The sequence below is a fragment of the Grampus griseus genome, assembly GCF_964374135.1.
Source record: "Grampus griseus genome assembly, chromosome: 17".
Taxonomy (NCBI): domain Eukaryota; kingdom Metazoa; phylum Chordata; class Mammalia; order Artiodactyla; family Delphinidae; genus Grampus; species Grampus griseus.
Window position 1 is genome coordinate 15,252,505 of NC_139011.1, and position 15,097 is coordinate 15,267,601.

The window sequence follows — 15,097 nt, forward strand, 5'->3', positions numbered from 1 at the left end:
AGAATTCATTAAGCTAGGCACGGAGAGGGTAAGTAATTTGCCCAGTCACCCAGCTAGCAAAGAACAGACCCAGGATGGAGTGACACCAAAGCTTTAGACACATTCCCTCTCAGATCTGTTTAGGAACTTGAGAATCATCTAGTTCAACAACCTCATGCTCAAATATGCTAAGGGTCTAACACAATGTCACAAATGTACTTAGATTATTCAGTAATTTTTTAGGAGCAGATGCTGGAGAAAAATCACCCAAGCTCCACTATTTTCTAGCTGCATAGACCTGGGCAAGTTACTCAGCCTCTTTGTACTTCTGTTTTACTATCTGCAAATCAAGATACGATTGCTTATGTCATGGGGTTGGTCTTAGAATTAAATGTGCTAGTAGGAGTGGCCTGAGGAACTGAGCTTGGCTCTGGTTTTCTCACTTTTTGTGCCACCTGAAACAGCACTTGGTGTTACTGTTGTTTTTAGGCCAAGACTTACCGTTGGCTTACATCAAGTTTGTGGTCATTTCAAATCCCAGGGCTCTTCATTTGAGCTTTTGCCAAACCAGATCTACCCAAACCTTGTCACCTGAGTTTTGGAAGCTAAATCCAGGTCACCTGTGTTAAAGTTTATCGTGCTGGCTTTGGCCTGTCGTCCCAGATTGCTCCTATTTTTACTCTGCTGTTTCTGCATTAAGACTGTCAACATAGGGACTTGAGCCAAAGGGTCGATTTCAGCACTCAACTGAACTCAGGAGACCTGGGATCTGGTCTCCATCCAGCTCAAATCAGCTATGTGACCTCTTTCAAGTGTCGTCATCTTCCTGGGATTATTTCCTCACTAGGGAAATGAGGGCTTTGGGCTCCAGTGTTGCGCCCATGGCTCCCATTTTAACATTTGCTCACTCACATGGCCTTAATGCATGTTCAAACGTCCCCAGAACAGCCACTTACCAGTGTTGCCTGTTTGCTCCTTGGAATTGCTCTCCTTTTCCTTTGAGAAAAGAGGGAGATGAGATGATGGACACTGTCTTGTCTCACTTATTAACCCTGACTGCTAACAGTTCTCATTCAATTATCTCAGCCCTCTGCATTTTAAAAGAATATGCGAACAGTCCTCAGTAGCACCCAGATGAAGCCTCACTGTAAAGACCTAGGACTTAAGTGCAGGGAGATGCCCTGCCCTAAAGAAGAGGCGCCCACACCTCCAAAACCGGTGCCGCCAAACTGTGGCCGTCCTCGTCCTCTGTGTGCAGCCTCCTCTCAGCTGCTGGGAAAGCAACCCCTCTCCCCGCTGTTCTTCCACATCCCTGGAGCATCACCTCAATCTGCAACTATGAGTTTTATGGACTGGCATGTTGGGTTGTTGGGTTTGTCCTGGGACTGGGGAGGTTAGCAGAGAAAGAGGAAAGGGCTGAACACTCACCAGAAGTGGTAGTGTCCATTGTAGTAAAACGAGGGTGTTTGGAAGCAGGGATTAACACTTAGTTTGTTTATTTAACTATATGTCAATATTTGTGGATAGTCCTTGATGAAGAAATTGTGGTCTTTCCAAATAAAGAATCAGAAGAGTTGCTACTCAATAAAATATGATGATAACATCTGAACAACTTTCCTTTCCATTTTTACTCAGGGAAGAGAAGTCTTACCAGATTCGGCCACTGAGCCTTTGCCTGTGTCTCCAGACCCACTCCCCACTGGTTCTCTGGCTTTATAACTCAATCCCTTTCTTATTCCATGTGCATGAGACCCTGCTGATTATTCCCATTTGCTAAGGCCAAGACCTCTGCCTTTACTTTGATAATTTCCCATATGAACTTAGAAATCTGCTGGAGACCTGCAGCCCTTTGACCTGCAATCTCCAGGTGAACCTGAAGCCCCCTTCGCTGATGCCCACATGTCCAGAGACCCATTTCTCTTGGCTAGACCTCCCTGAGGTGGGCAGATTCCCTGGATGCCATGATAGACTGCACATCCTGCCAGCATTTACAGCAGAGCCTGTGTCCTAGGGCCAGCTCCAGCCAGACAGTACTGAGGATTTGGCAGTACTGGACCCTTGGTCCTTTCAGGCTTTGAACCCTTCAGCAGTTAACAGAACCACACCCAAGTAGGGCCTACCTATAGCGGAATTTAAAAGAGGGGACAATGCAGGATTTGAGGTGGGGGAGAGTGCTAAATGGTGCTGTGCTCTTATCGAAGCCTTGACTTCACAGCCAGGAGAGAGTCTACCTTCTGTGCTTTCTTCAGGGACGCATAATATTTCGACCACCAGTCGATGACGTTTTCAGCAGATTCATCCGCTATGGTCCTCTTTCTCCTTTTAGTAGACTTCCGAGAAGGTCTCCTGGCATCCTGGCAAGGGATGAAGGATGGATTGTTAGGTGTCAAGGATCTGCATGCTGGTGGCTAAGTGGTTTACTAAGGAAGAGGACATGTAGGTACCCTCGGGCAAGTGGATGGAGGTGTCAGCAGGTTTTGTGATTGCAGCTCTCTGTCCCTCTTAAATCAATAAAAGTTTAATAATCTGTCATCCATTAATGAGTTTATTTGACATTTATCAAGCAGGTATGAGATTTTGTGGTTGACATTGGGGATGTAAGGGGTAGACATCATCCCTACTTTTAGGAAGCTTCGAATTCACTGGAGGAGACAAGCAGGCTACGTGATACAATGTGATATAGTAGAAAAGGAATTAGCTTCTAAACATAATATAAACGTTTATGATTTTATGATTCTCAGTTTCCTCAACTAGGAACAATAATACCTGCTCACTTCACTGTCATGAGGATTAAGTGACATAGGTAGACAATTCCCCTTTAGCATCACTTCTGATTTGAACAGATGCAAATAAATGACACCTACAACATAAGTGATGGGGGGATAGGAGAAGCAGTGTGATGCATACGTGGCAGAAGGGAAGCATTTGGGGAGAAAGTTGTGTCATGCCAAATCTATCGTGTACTTATCATTCATTTGCTCTCAGACATCTCTCAGGTATCTACAATGTGCCAGCCTCTCTATCAAGTGCAGGGGATACAGAGATATTTTTAAAAATCATCTATGACCTGGTGAAGCCCACAGTTTTATGGTGGCAACAAACAAACTGAAATTTGCAACATAAAGTGGCAGGTACAATGCTGGTGGGATGGAGAGAACCCCGTGGGCTGTCAGAGAGTCACGCTGAGCCTGGATGAGATGGGAAGAGCCTGAGAAAATAGCCATTCATCTACCATACTGTGCCTTTTATTTCAGCTTTTATAATTTGCTGGGCAGGTCATCTCTTAAGACTTTCTTAAACCTGCTTTCTTCTTTAAGTCAGTTGCTAGATACACCAGGATTTTGCCCTTAAAACTATGACTTAAAAGATTACTCATGTCCCCATTTTATGGTCTTGTGTACTTATCCCTCTCCCCTCCCAGAATCTCAGCTAACTGAGCATAAGTCTCACTTTTATTTAGACCAGAAGACGCATCTTTTTGGTCCCACGTGACGTTGTACAAAGTAGGTTCAAAATATTTGTGGAATAAGCCTTGATGAGGAAACCATTGTTTTTCCAAGCTAATGAATTAAGAGTTTCTGTTCAATTAAATGCTGCTGTCACATTTGACTAGCACTTTAATTTCACATACACTGACTTATCTGATTCTATGACAATGCTGTGAAGTGGGTATTGGTGTCCCCGTTTCACAGATGAAGAAACTAATGCTCAGAAATGTGAGGTTGCTTGCCATGGTCACACAGCTAGTAGGTGGGAGGGTTAGTATCTAAAACCTCTGAGCAAACTCTAATGTGCCTTGTGAATATGAAGAGGGATGACATTCCGACCTTCGCTTTTCTGTCTTTTGGTGGCTCCTGGGCTGCAGGTTTGTGTTCCGTCTCCAGCATAGGGGATGCGTCAGGGGTATCAACCAGGCTGGCTGCCTGAACCTGGGCCAAGTCAGGTACCACTGTGGGAGGCGGCCCAATATCCACAAAGATTTGATCTGTTGGGAGCTGCTGAGCAGAGCTGGGGGTCTCAGAAGGCTCAGTGGAAATTAATGAATCTGAAATAGCCAAAATGAAAGTACATTGGGTCAGGACTTCCCTGGTGGCACAGTGGTTAAGAATCTGCCTGCCAATGCAGGGGACATGGGTTCGAGCTCTGGTCCAGGAAGATCCCACATGCCATGGAGCAACTAAGACGGTGCGCCACAACTCCTAAAGCCCACGCACCTAGAGCCCGTGCTCCGCAACAAGAGAAGCCACCGCAATGAGAAGCCCGCACACCACAATGAAGAGTAGCCCCCACTCGCCGCAACTAGAGAACAGCCCCGCACAGCAACAAAGACCCAACGCAGCCAAAAATAAAAAATAAAAGAAGTAGGGGGGACCGCAGGAAATTCTTCAGAAAGATCCTGCAGGCACCACGGTTTTGTAGCCCACAGCGCTAGAATCTAGAAGGAGCTTCCTACCTTGCACAACTTGGGCTCCATCCACCTGTGAGGTGAGGGCAAGGGGCTCCCTGGATTTACACAAAAACTGTTTCAAGCAGTTGATGGTGTAGGTGCCCACGAGGGTGCTCCTCCCAAAGGCTCTCCAGTCCACCACGCAGATGCTCAGGGGTGGGTGCAGAAGCTCATTCTCAGGCAGCTCCTGCAGGGAGAGGCTGGGGTGAAGTGGGGCACTGCCTGGGCTGACCTGTCTGGGTGTAGGACCAAAGCGAGCCAGGTACCCATCCTTCCTCTGTCCCTGCCTGTCCTTTCCCTACAGGTCACCCCTGCAGCTTGCCAGAGTCTGGAGCAATGCCTTCTCAAGCCAGGGAGTCATTACCCAACATATGAGGGATGGTACTAACAATTCACCCCAGGTGTAAATTGCAAAAATCACACACTCCCAAATTCTCTATGGCAGTCGTCTTCAATCCTCTTACTTTGTCATTACTGTATTTATCCGAACTTTCATCTCAGATGAACATTAATCCAGACCCAAGATATAAAGCAGATGAGAAATGAGCCATTTAAGATGGAGCTGAGCGTGAGGGGCCAGCGCCCCATCCATTTCTTTACCCTGGTGGACCCCGAGGCTCAACAATGCCTGATTTGGAAGGTTTGCAAACACAGTACACATTCTTTAATTCTAGTCCTTCTTGATTCAGAATCTGTGTCCATTGGAACTGACTGGGTTAGACAAAGCAAACTTTGACTTCACAGTTGGTTCCAAATCAGAGCACAGAAATAAACAAAAGCACAGGTGTCAAACATTGCTTTTGACACGCTATGTACAAATAATTTTTTAAAACTCTAACCATTGTAGTAAGTTCCGTGACAGTGTCTTCCAGGCCAGTGGTTCCCAAACTCCAGTGTGTATCAGAGTCACCTGCAGGGCTTGTCAAACCAGAGGTGTCTGGGCCCTATCCCCCAGTCCCAACAGTCTCTGGTTCAGTAGTTCTGGGGCAGGGCCTGAGACTCTGCATTTATAATAAGTTCCCAGGTGATGCTGATAAACTGGGGGCCACACTTTGGGAACCACTGTCACCTTCTTTGATTTACTATACGATCTACACCCAGAACCTTTAAAAACAAAACAACAACAAAAGTCTGTTTTATCCCATTCTGCAATTCTGGCTTTTTACTGAATTAAACTGTTCTTTCTTGTGAGTAGTGGGGCACCTGAAACTCTGAAACATCTCCCCAAGTCAGGTTCAGGAAGGAGTGGGTCGCATCTATGGAGATGAAGGGAATGAGCGGGTGGGGCAGGGGAGGGGAGAGACCCGCACCACTTCGAAAGCATCTGCCTGGACGCTGAAGTTTGGGTTGTTCTGGTAGCTCTGGATCACACAGGACTTGACTCCATGCCCGCCACACTCGATGAGGACCTGGGGACGATCCACCGAGAGGAGCTGCACCTTCTTCATTTCCCGGACTCCCCAGAAGAGAACCTGAAGAGAGGATGGCAGGGCTGCCACACAAAGGCCCAGGGAGGCGCCAGCAGGTGTGGCTCAGGTGTGGGAACGTCAGCTGTGCCAGCCTGAGAACCACAGGATGTTCTTCCAGGAAAGGATGGGGCAGCTCCCTGTGGCTCCGTCCGATCAGCCACGTCTCCTTCCCACCCCTCAAGTCCCCTGACACAGTGCAGGCATGATTGCAAAGCACCAGTGCCCTTTAGTCCCAAAGAACAACCCAGTCCTTCCGGGCCCCATACCTCCACTTGGTATTTACTCAGCACTGGCCGGATGCTGGCAGGAACAGGGTAGATCTGGGTGACATCGGGTGGGTCGAGGGGAGGGAGCCCTTGCAGCCCAGACGCAGGGACCTACCACACAGATCAAGCGCTGGTTAGACATTGGGAGAGGTAAGGAAAATGAACGCTGCCACACAATGACCTCATTGGAAAGACTGTCACTGTTTTAACCAAAGGAATGTTTCCAGCTTAAAATGTAAATCAAGATGATGCATTTTGTCACAGTGAATAATTTCTTAATTTACAAATGCATTCGTTCCCAAGGGTAATCAACATTTAGTGAGCACTCACAACGTGTCACAAATTAATAGTTTCATAAGCTTTCAGCGAGCTCACAGTATAGAGGAGAGGAAAAAAAGACAGATAGATCCTCATAACCTCATTGTATTTCATTCTTTTCATTCTTTCTTGAAAATTAATTACATAAACACTTATCTAAAGTTTAAAAAGAACAATAAATTAATTTTAAAGCTTCATATTAAAATTTTGGAAAAGCAAGTTTTCAATTCATAATATTTTCTAATATCCTTCATACTTATTCTTTACCTTCTGGGTAATTTAGAAGTAGTCTCCTTAATTTCTGAATTTATGGTGTTGTTGTAGAAGTACTGCGTGATTTACAGAGTGGTCAGAAAAATATACTCTGTAGGATTTTAAACCTCTGAAGTGTTTTGAATGTTATCTGACATTATTGGAAGCAAACAATTCTAGTAACACCTTTGCAGATCATTTATTCATTAAAGAATATAAGCAGTAAATATATAGGATTAAACATTTAAAAAATATCTCTGGTATCTAAATGTTTGCAGATATTATAGAAATAGGAAATAAGTAAACCTACAGACATTAAATAATAACTGAAAAATTATGAGTGGTAAAGTAATGGTTGAATGTTTTGAGTATGTAGGATAAATTCAAGTATTTTACAAATGGCTGAAATCTAATTTTTTTCTGTCATTAAAGTATATATATATTCAGTCAAAAAAAAAGAAATGACAGGGGAATTACAGCCATAGAATAGAGAAGGGTCTCTGATCAGATTCCAAACCTCTGAGACTTAACTATCCTCCCACTGTGCACTACAAGAGATTGATTTAATCACATAGAGACTAGTCATAATCAGTAAAACAGAAAATGAAGTCTTTTGAAGGCAGCCCTCCAGGAAAAGGTGTTATTTCCTGTGCATTTGGAGTTGACAAAACCGCAAGAGGACAATTGCTATGCTTTATTGAAATCTCACACAAAGGACTTAGAAAGTCTCCTAAGGAAAGGGCCTTTCTCATTTGTGGGCCACCCCACATTACCTTCAAGACCTGGCTCAACACGTACATCTTTCAAGAAGCCACCCCTGATTTGGTCCCGGCCACTGTGGCCATTCTCCTAATCTTCAGTCCTTGGAACACAGTGTGTCCTCTCTGGAGGCTTAGTGCAGAAACTAGTGGACTGAGCCCAGAAACCAGGCTCTGCTGTGTGACCCTGCATGAGTCCCTTTCCCTCTCTGGACCTCAGATATTGGGCCAGCTGACCCTTCAAGTCCCTCAGGAGCCAGATGTTCTATTAAACATTGCTTTGGAGCATGAGGTTTTCCTCGCTGGGGGAGTTTGCCTGACTTGGCCAAGAGGAAGCCTTTGTTTACTTCATTATTCTCAGACTCTCAGGTAATGCTCCAAAACCAGTGAGGTCTTGATAAATGTTTATTGGCTGACACACATTAGCTCTGTATGCTCGAAAAAGCCTATTTGCCCATCAAAACCTGTAAAGCACAAACATATCACCATTTCTTTTTCACAGACATATTCTAGCTGGCATCGGCAGATGTGGTTCAGTTAATTATAAGCAAGCCCAGAAAAAGAAGACAGCAGTCACTGCGAATGCCAAGTAGGCTCAAGATAATGAAGCCGCAGAAGGAACCAAACCAGATCAAGGAGCCGGGAAAAGGTGAGGTGAACACTGCCTGGCGGCGAGGAGGTGAGCGATCCAGGCTGCAAAACATCGCCTCCCTGAGAAAGCTAATTGCTCCTGTGGCTCCAAACGTAAAGCCACAAAAACAGCTGTGATGGTGGCACAGGATGGGATGGTGCCTCTGGATGTGCTTTTAAAAGTGCCATACGTGGGCTTCCCTGGTGGCGCAGTGGTTGAGAGTCCGCCTGCCGATGCAGGGGACACGGGTTCGTGCCCCGGTCCGGGAAGATCCCACATGCCGCGGAGCGGCTGGGCCCGTGAGCCATGGCCGCTGAGCCTGCGCGTCCGGAGCCTGTGCTCCGCAACGGGAGAGGCCGCAACAGTGAGAGGCCCACGTACCGCAAAAAAAAAAAAAAAAAAAAGTACCATATGTTTTGTTCGTCTTGGGGCCTCTGCCTTGAAAAAATTTACAGATTAAGGGAGACAAGCTGTAAACAATTGCCTTTATCAAAGCCTAGATTTGGGACTTCCCTGGCGGTCCAGTGGCAAAGAATCTGCCTTACAATGCAGGGGACGTTGGTTTGACCCCTGGTCAGGGAAGAAAGATCCCACATACCGCGGGGCAACTAAGCCTGCACGCCACAACTACTGAGCTCGTGCACCTCAACTAGAGAAGCGAAAACCCACACGCCACAACTAGAGAGAAGCCCAGGCACCGTAAGGAAGATCCTGCATGCTGCAACTAAGACCCAATGCAGCCAAAAATAAAAATAAATAAATAAATCCTAAAAATAAAAGCCTGGATTAAATAGAAAAAGAGGCAAAGTGACGTAGGATGGAAGAGGAGAAAACATTTGACTGAGGTGGGGGAGGGGAAGCTGCCTGGAGGAGGCAACTCTTGTCCTGAACTGTGAGGATGATCAGTTTCCTAAATAGGTAAATAGAGTGCAGGGGGTGGAGTCGGCAGAGCAGGGAGACATTTCGAAATAGGGTGACAGCGTGGCCAAAAGCAGAGAAGCACATCTGTGCGCTGAGGTCTGAGAATTCAGAATAGTCTGCTGTAAAGAGGCCACAGTACGTGCAGAGTAACTGTGCTGAAATGTGAGCCGGAAAAGGCAGTTTGAAGACAAATTAATTTGGGGAGAGCTTAAATGCTAAGCTATGGAAATCTGACATTCTCCTATGGGCTAGATTTTCTTTTCATGAAATATTAAGAGTTACCATGCAAAAAGAAAATATTTGTACTCACAAACATTTGGGAAATGTTGAATTTCAAAAAAGAAAGAAATTTCAAAAGTTTCTTTATAGCTGACTTCTCAGAGTCTTTACTATGGTAACGGGCATTTCAAAGTCCCAAGAGGGACATAATATGAAGAATTTCCCAAACTTTTTTTTTTTTTTTTTTGCAATACACAGGCCTCTCACTGCTGTGGCCTCTCCCGTTGCGGAGCACAGGCTCCGGACGCGCAGGCCCAGTGGCCGGGGCTCACGGGCCCAGCCGCTCCGCGGCATGTGGGATCCTCCCAGACCGGGGCACGACTCCGTGTCCCCCGCATCGGCAGGCGGACTCTCAACCACTGCGCCACCAGGGAAGCCCCCAAACTTTGTTTTTACTGTATTTAGAGGGACTTGTGTTCCAAAGATACAGATTTTGGGAAATGCTCCTGGAGATAAGAAACAGACTGTCTAAAGAGGAGAGTGGTATGGTGGACTTGCGTTCTGGAAGGAATGCGGAGGATGAAGCAAACAAGGAAGAGGAGGAAGCTAGGAGACCAGGAAAGAGGCCAGTGGAACGATCCTGATGAGAACGAGGGTCTACAGGAACAAGGGACAGTCACCGGGCTGGAACGATTGGCTTGCCCATGGATACAAACCCAGAGTGAAGAATTACAGCTGAGTGTGAATTCTCAAGGCAGAGTCTAGGAGAACAGGGGGACAGTGGGCCAGGACTGGGAAAACAGGGTCAGCTAGCTGGGTAGAGGAGGAAAATGGAGGTAAGGAATTCAGTCTGGGGCACTGAAGAACCCAGGTGCTGCACCCTTCTTCTGAGACAGGGAAGCCTTTCAGTAATGGAGACAGACGGGCTGAAGGTGAACCACCCACAGACGGAAACTGAGAGCCACTGGTGACAAATGAAGGTGTTTTCCAGCTCCCGCCTTCCCGGAGTGCAGGAGATGCACACGCTGGGACAGTGGCGCTGATGATCAAATTAATGTTTGCACACGTAATCAACTGAGAGGAAGTCCTAATGAAACCCTAATGAATTGTGTCTCTTCGGTTGCTTGCCTCTGACACCCCACTGTCAGGAAGCAGCCGTATCTCGAACCAGTCTGCCCAGCTCACGGTGGAGGGAGGGCGGGAGAATCAGAGGTGGGGCCGTGGAACTGGGAGAGAGCCAGGACCTCAGAGGGCCTGTTGGGATCAGCTGGTCCAGCCCCTCATTGATGGATTAGGGAACTCCCTTCAGGAAGCTTCATGCAATGAAAAGAGCAGTTGACTGAATCCCACCCAGTAAACCGGGAGCCTCGGCTTTCTGACATGTAAAAGGAAAGCATTGTACTCAAGCTGGTTTTCCCAAATCAGTCTTTCTTCTACCACTTTTACCACCTGTGTTATTATCTAGTAAACATTTTCATTAGATATAATTTCATTTTTAGAAAGGAAACTTCAAGTTGCTAAGTAAAACAGGTACCACTGGCCATCAATGGAAAGTAACTTTAAAAAGAAAACCAACGAAAACAAAATAATGTTATTGGAATATGTCATGTGTAGCATTTCTTAAAATTTCTTTTCACTGTGTTTGGAGGGGCCAGTGTTCCAAGAAGCAGACTTTGAGAAATGTTCTTATAGATAACATTGATGTTTCTTTAGAGGCATTGAAGCTGAAGCCGATGCTTTCTGAAGAAGAAAGGTTGCAGGTTAAGAAACATGTAATACACAGATGGGTGTGAAACGTTCTTCTAAAGGTACTTAGAAGGATCCAAAAAGGCAAAATTCCTTTTACAACAATATGGATGGGCCTTGAGGGCATTACGCTAAGTGAGATAAGTCAAAGAGAAAGACAGTACTGTATATGTGGAATCTAAAAAAAGAAAACAAACACAGAAACAGAGAGTAGATTGGTGGCTGCCAGGGGTAGGGAGGTGAGGAAAGTGGGTAAAGGTGGTCAAAGGGTACAAACTTCCAGTTTGAAGATGAATAAATTCTGGGGATCTAATGCATAGCATGGTGACTACAGGTACAATATTGTATTGTACACTTAAAAGTTGCTATGAAAGTAGATCTTAAAAGTTCTCACACCACACATACACACACACACACACACACACAAAAGGTTAACTATGTGAGGTGATGGATGGATGTGTTCATTAACCTTATTGTGGTAATCATTTTGCAATATATACATATATCAAATTATCATGTTGCCCACCTTAAACTTACACAACGTTATATGTCAATTATATCTCAATAAACCTGAGAAAAAAAGGCAACACTCCCTCGACATTAATTCACTGTGATTTAATGCTCTACCTGGTTTCAACCTAAGATTTTTCAACCTAAGATTTTGACTCATTGACGGTCTAAAATCACCTGGACTCTCAATTAAGGAAAGACTGCAGCAGCTGATTTTGAAGAGCCCTTTCAGTTCTGACAGTCCATGTTTCTGTGCAACACACACCCCTCTGGTGAGAGCTGGTTCTATTAGACTCTCACTTGGTTGATCATCCTGGAATCCTAGAAGCTAAGATTTGTAAGACAAAGAGTTCACTAGTCCTTCTCTCCTCCCCTCCTACACTACAAGCATCATAGAGCTGGAGCTGACGCCTGTGATCCTGCTACTCTGTCCCTTTAAGAGCTCATCCAGCTTCAGTTCCCCTGAGAGAGGTTGCTCTTTCTCCAAGGCAGCCACTCCAGCCTTAAAAAGTTCTTCCTCAAGTGGAACAAAAACCAGACGACAGTCAAAGGCTGATTGGGTGCACTTCAGAATTCATCTCTGTAGTCATATGCAGCTCCCAGGCCGCACACCTGGGCACTTTGGATTTGAGTACAAGTGTGTCTAACCCCGTAGCTAGCTGTTCCCGTCCTCTAATGCCCTTCAGCCTCTTCAGCTCTCGGGGGAATCTGTACACTGGATTCTAGGCTCCGACCTACCATATCCAGCGAGCCATTACCGTTCTATCCAGCTCAATTTCTTCACCTGAATAAACAGATAGGACTAGATATTTTGCTTTAATATTCCATGGTATAATAATATTAATAATAATAAAATAGGTAGCATTTGTTGAGTGTTGATTCCACGCCAGGCACTTTAGGCAGGTTAATTATCATCTCCAGTTTGCAGGTCAAACAGAGAGAGAGAAAGCAGCTTACCCACAGTCGCACACCAGTAAGTGGTGGGAATGAGATCCGTATTCCTGGGATCCAGCTCCAGCACCTTCCCTCTTACTCATTTGCTACGTCTTGGGAATGTTTGTCTTCTAGTTTCTCTACTAGAGATTTTTTTAAATTGGGATTTCTGGAAAATGTGCTTTCCTAGAGAGGGACTGATCTGACCCAAAGGCTAAGTGCCAGCTGCCCTCAGTGAGTGGGGTGGTCAGGGAGGATGGTCAGGGCCTGATACAGGCCCACCTGGTCACTTCTCTCCAGGTCACCACTCTGTCCTATTTGGTCCTTGACTGGACAGCCAGACTTGAGAGGCTCAGCCTCCCTCCCTAAGTATCCTGCCATTGCTTTCTGAAAAAGTCCTCCTAGACATATGTTCATAAATTCCCCGATGTCTTAGTGGGACAGACTAAGAACTCGATGTCTTTGGGAAACTCTGTGATACGGTGTAAGGAGCAGAAGGCTTTAAAGGTCTAAGTTCAGCTCTCAGCTCAACCACCGACTAGCAGCATGACAAAGTAAGTCATTCAATTACATTAATCCTTCAGTTTACTATCTGCAAAATGGGAATCATAATCCCTACCTCAATAGGACTGAGGGAGGTTTCAGTGTGATGAGAGGTACGCGAGGCAGCAAACACAACACAGGGCACGTGGGAGTGTCCACAAACGTTTGCTCCCTTCCCCTTTTATATCCTCCTGTGGTCTGTATGGAGCTCAGGGTCTGACGCATAGGGCTGCTCAAGCATTGCTGGCCAAATCCACATGGACCTTTCATCCTGGGACTCTGACTTGTAGCATGGAGGCTCTGGGAATAACCCGTCACCTGAGTCCCTAAATGGCATCTCCCAGATCCCCAGAAGGAGCCGTCTCCAGACACAGGACAGCAGGGAGGGACCAGGCATGACGTGATGGACATACCCTTCCCATGAGGCTGCTTCTCTGGCCAGGGAGACTAGATAGACGGCCAGTGCAGAGAGCACTTCTGGTTCACTTACCTGCAGCAGTTCAAATACAGCAAGGAGGTCCCCTCCAGAAAGGTTCCCGCAAAAGATGGGGTGGTAACACAGCCTGGGGGGTTCATAGTGCTGGTCAGCGAGTTTCACAACAGGAGCAGCCACGGTGGCACCCAAATATTCTGGCTTCCCCTAGGGCAGAAAAGAAATGAAGTTTTGTCCCTGGTGGTCACCTACCTGGTTCTGATCTGCGTCGGTGTGATTCTGTAATTAATCTTCACAAAACTGTCAGCCTCAGTGTCTCCCTCCTGCTACGATCTCACTCTCTTCTTCTGCTAAGCCCCTCTCACCTCTTCCCACAGCCTTGGGGAGCAGCAGAATCCATCTGGGCTCTCAGGGAAAACCCTAAGAGGGTCATCTTAGGGGCTTCCTGACTCAAGGCGATCTTAGGGGTTATCCCTTTCCTCAGTGTATTGAGTTCAGTGGAATAAAGTAAAAATAATCACCCAGGGTAGACTTGAAGGGGAAAAGGAGAAATAAGGTGGCACCAAATATTCCAGAAGATCTCCAGAGCAGGGAACCCCTGTGGCTGGGAACACAGGTTTGGAGTCCAGGCAAACGTGAGTTGGAGTTCCCAAATCTATTGCTTTGGAGATCTATGGACTTGGGCCAGTTACTCAACCTTTTTTTTTTTTTTTTTGTGGTACGCAGGCCTCTCACTGTTGTGGCCTCTCCCGTTGCAGAGCACAGGCTCCGGACGCGCAGGCTCAGAGGCCATGGCTCATGGGCCCAGCCGCTCGGCCGCATATGGGATCTTCCCGGACCGGGGCACGAACCCGTGTCCCCTGCATCGGCAGGCGGACTCTCAACCACTGCGCCACCAGGGAAGCCCTACTCAACCTTTTTTGAACCTCATGCTTTAAAAAGAGCATAGGGCCTTGTTCATAGGGCCATGACAATTAATGTAATGATGTATGTGCTTTCCACAATGACTGGTATACAATAAGTGCTCAGCCCATAGTACTGTGATGAAGATGGTGGTGATGGTGGTGATGATGGTGATGATGGTAATGGTGACTAAGGTCAGCATGTTTAGGTAATAGAGCAATTCTGCCCTATTGTTCTCGGTAGTAAAAGAGCGTATGAGAATAGCTTCGTATGTAAGTGTAGGAGGTAAGTTTCTCTAAGACCTATTTTTTTTTTTTGCGGTACGCAGGCCTCTCACTGTTGTGGCCTCTCCCGTTGCGGAGCACAGGCTCCAGACGCGCAGGCTCAGCAGCCATGGCTCACGGGCCCAGCCGCTCTGCAGCATGTGGGATCCTCCCGGACCGGGGCACGAACCCGTGTCCCCTGCATCGGCAGGCGGACTCCCAACCACTGCGCCACCAGGGACGCCCTCTAAGAACTATTTGATGGGGTCACCTCCTGCCTCTTCCTCATCCCTGCTCCCAGGAGCCTCAGTCCACATTCCCCCCACGAGCAGCATGGGGCTGGAGCGTGGGGCTGCTTTGCTATTTATCTCAAGAACTGCTGTATCCCCTGGCACAGGGCAGGCACTCATTACATATTTATTGAGTGAAAACTCTTGGATAAATGACCTCCACGTCCAAGGGCAGTGCCCACATTTTCTTTGGCTGAGGCTGGGTTTTAGTACCTG

The 15,097-nt window shown here is 46.6% G+C and overlaps 1 protein-coding gene across 1 annotated transcript in view; it reads right to left on the minus strand.

The window, feature by feature from the left end:
- The window catches only part of FER1L6 (fer-1 like family member 6), a gene marked incomplete at both ends in the record, with an annotated part of 146,181 nt that overhangs the window by 33,928 nt on the left and 97,156 nt on the right, over positions 1 to 15,097 (minus strand). The window contains 7 exons of the mRNA XM_082674389.1: positions 936 to 975; positions 2,211 to 2,333; positions 3,807 to 4,024; positions 4,433 to 4,613; positions 5,737 to 5,898; positions 6,162 to 6,272; positions 13,483 to 13,632. Coding sequence (XP_082530515.1) covers positions 936 to 975; positions 2,211 to 2,333; positions 3,807 to 4,024; positions 4,433 to 4,613; positions 5,737 to 5,898; positions 6,162 to 6,272; positions 13,483 to 13,632 — 985 coding nt within the window. The remainder of the gene's footprint in view (positions 1 to 935; positions 976 to 2,210; positions 2,334 to 3,806; positions 4,025 to 4,432; positions 4,614 to 5,736; positions 5,899 to 6,161; positions 6,273 to 13,482; positions 13,633 to 15,097) is intronic.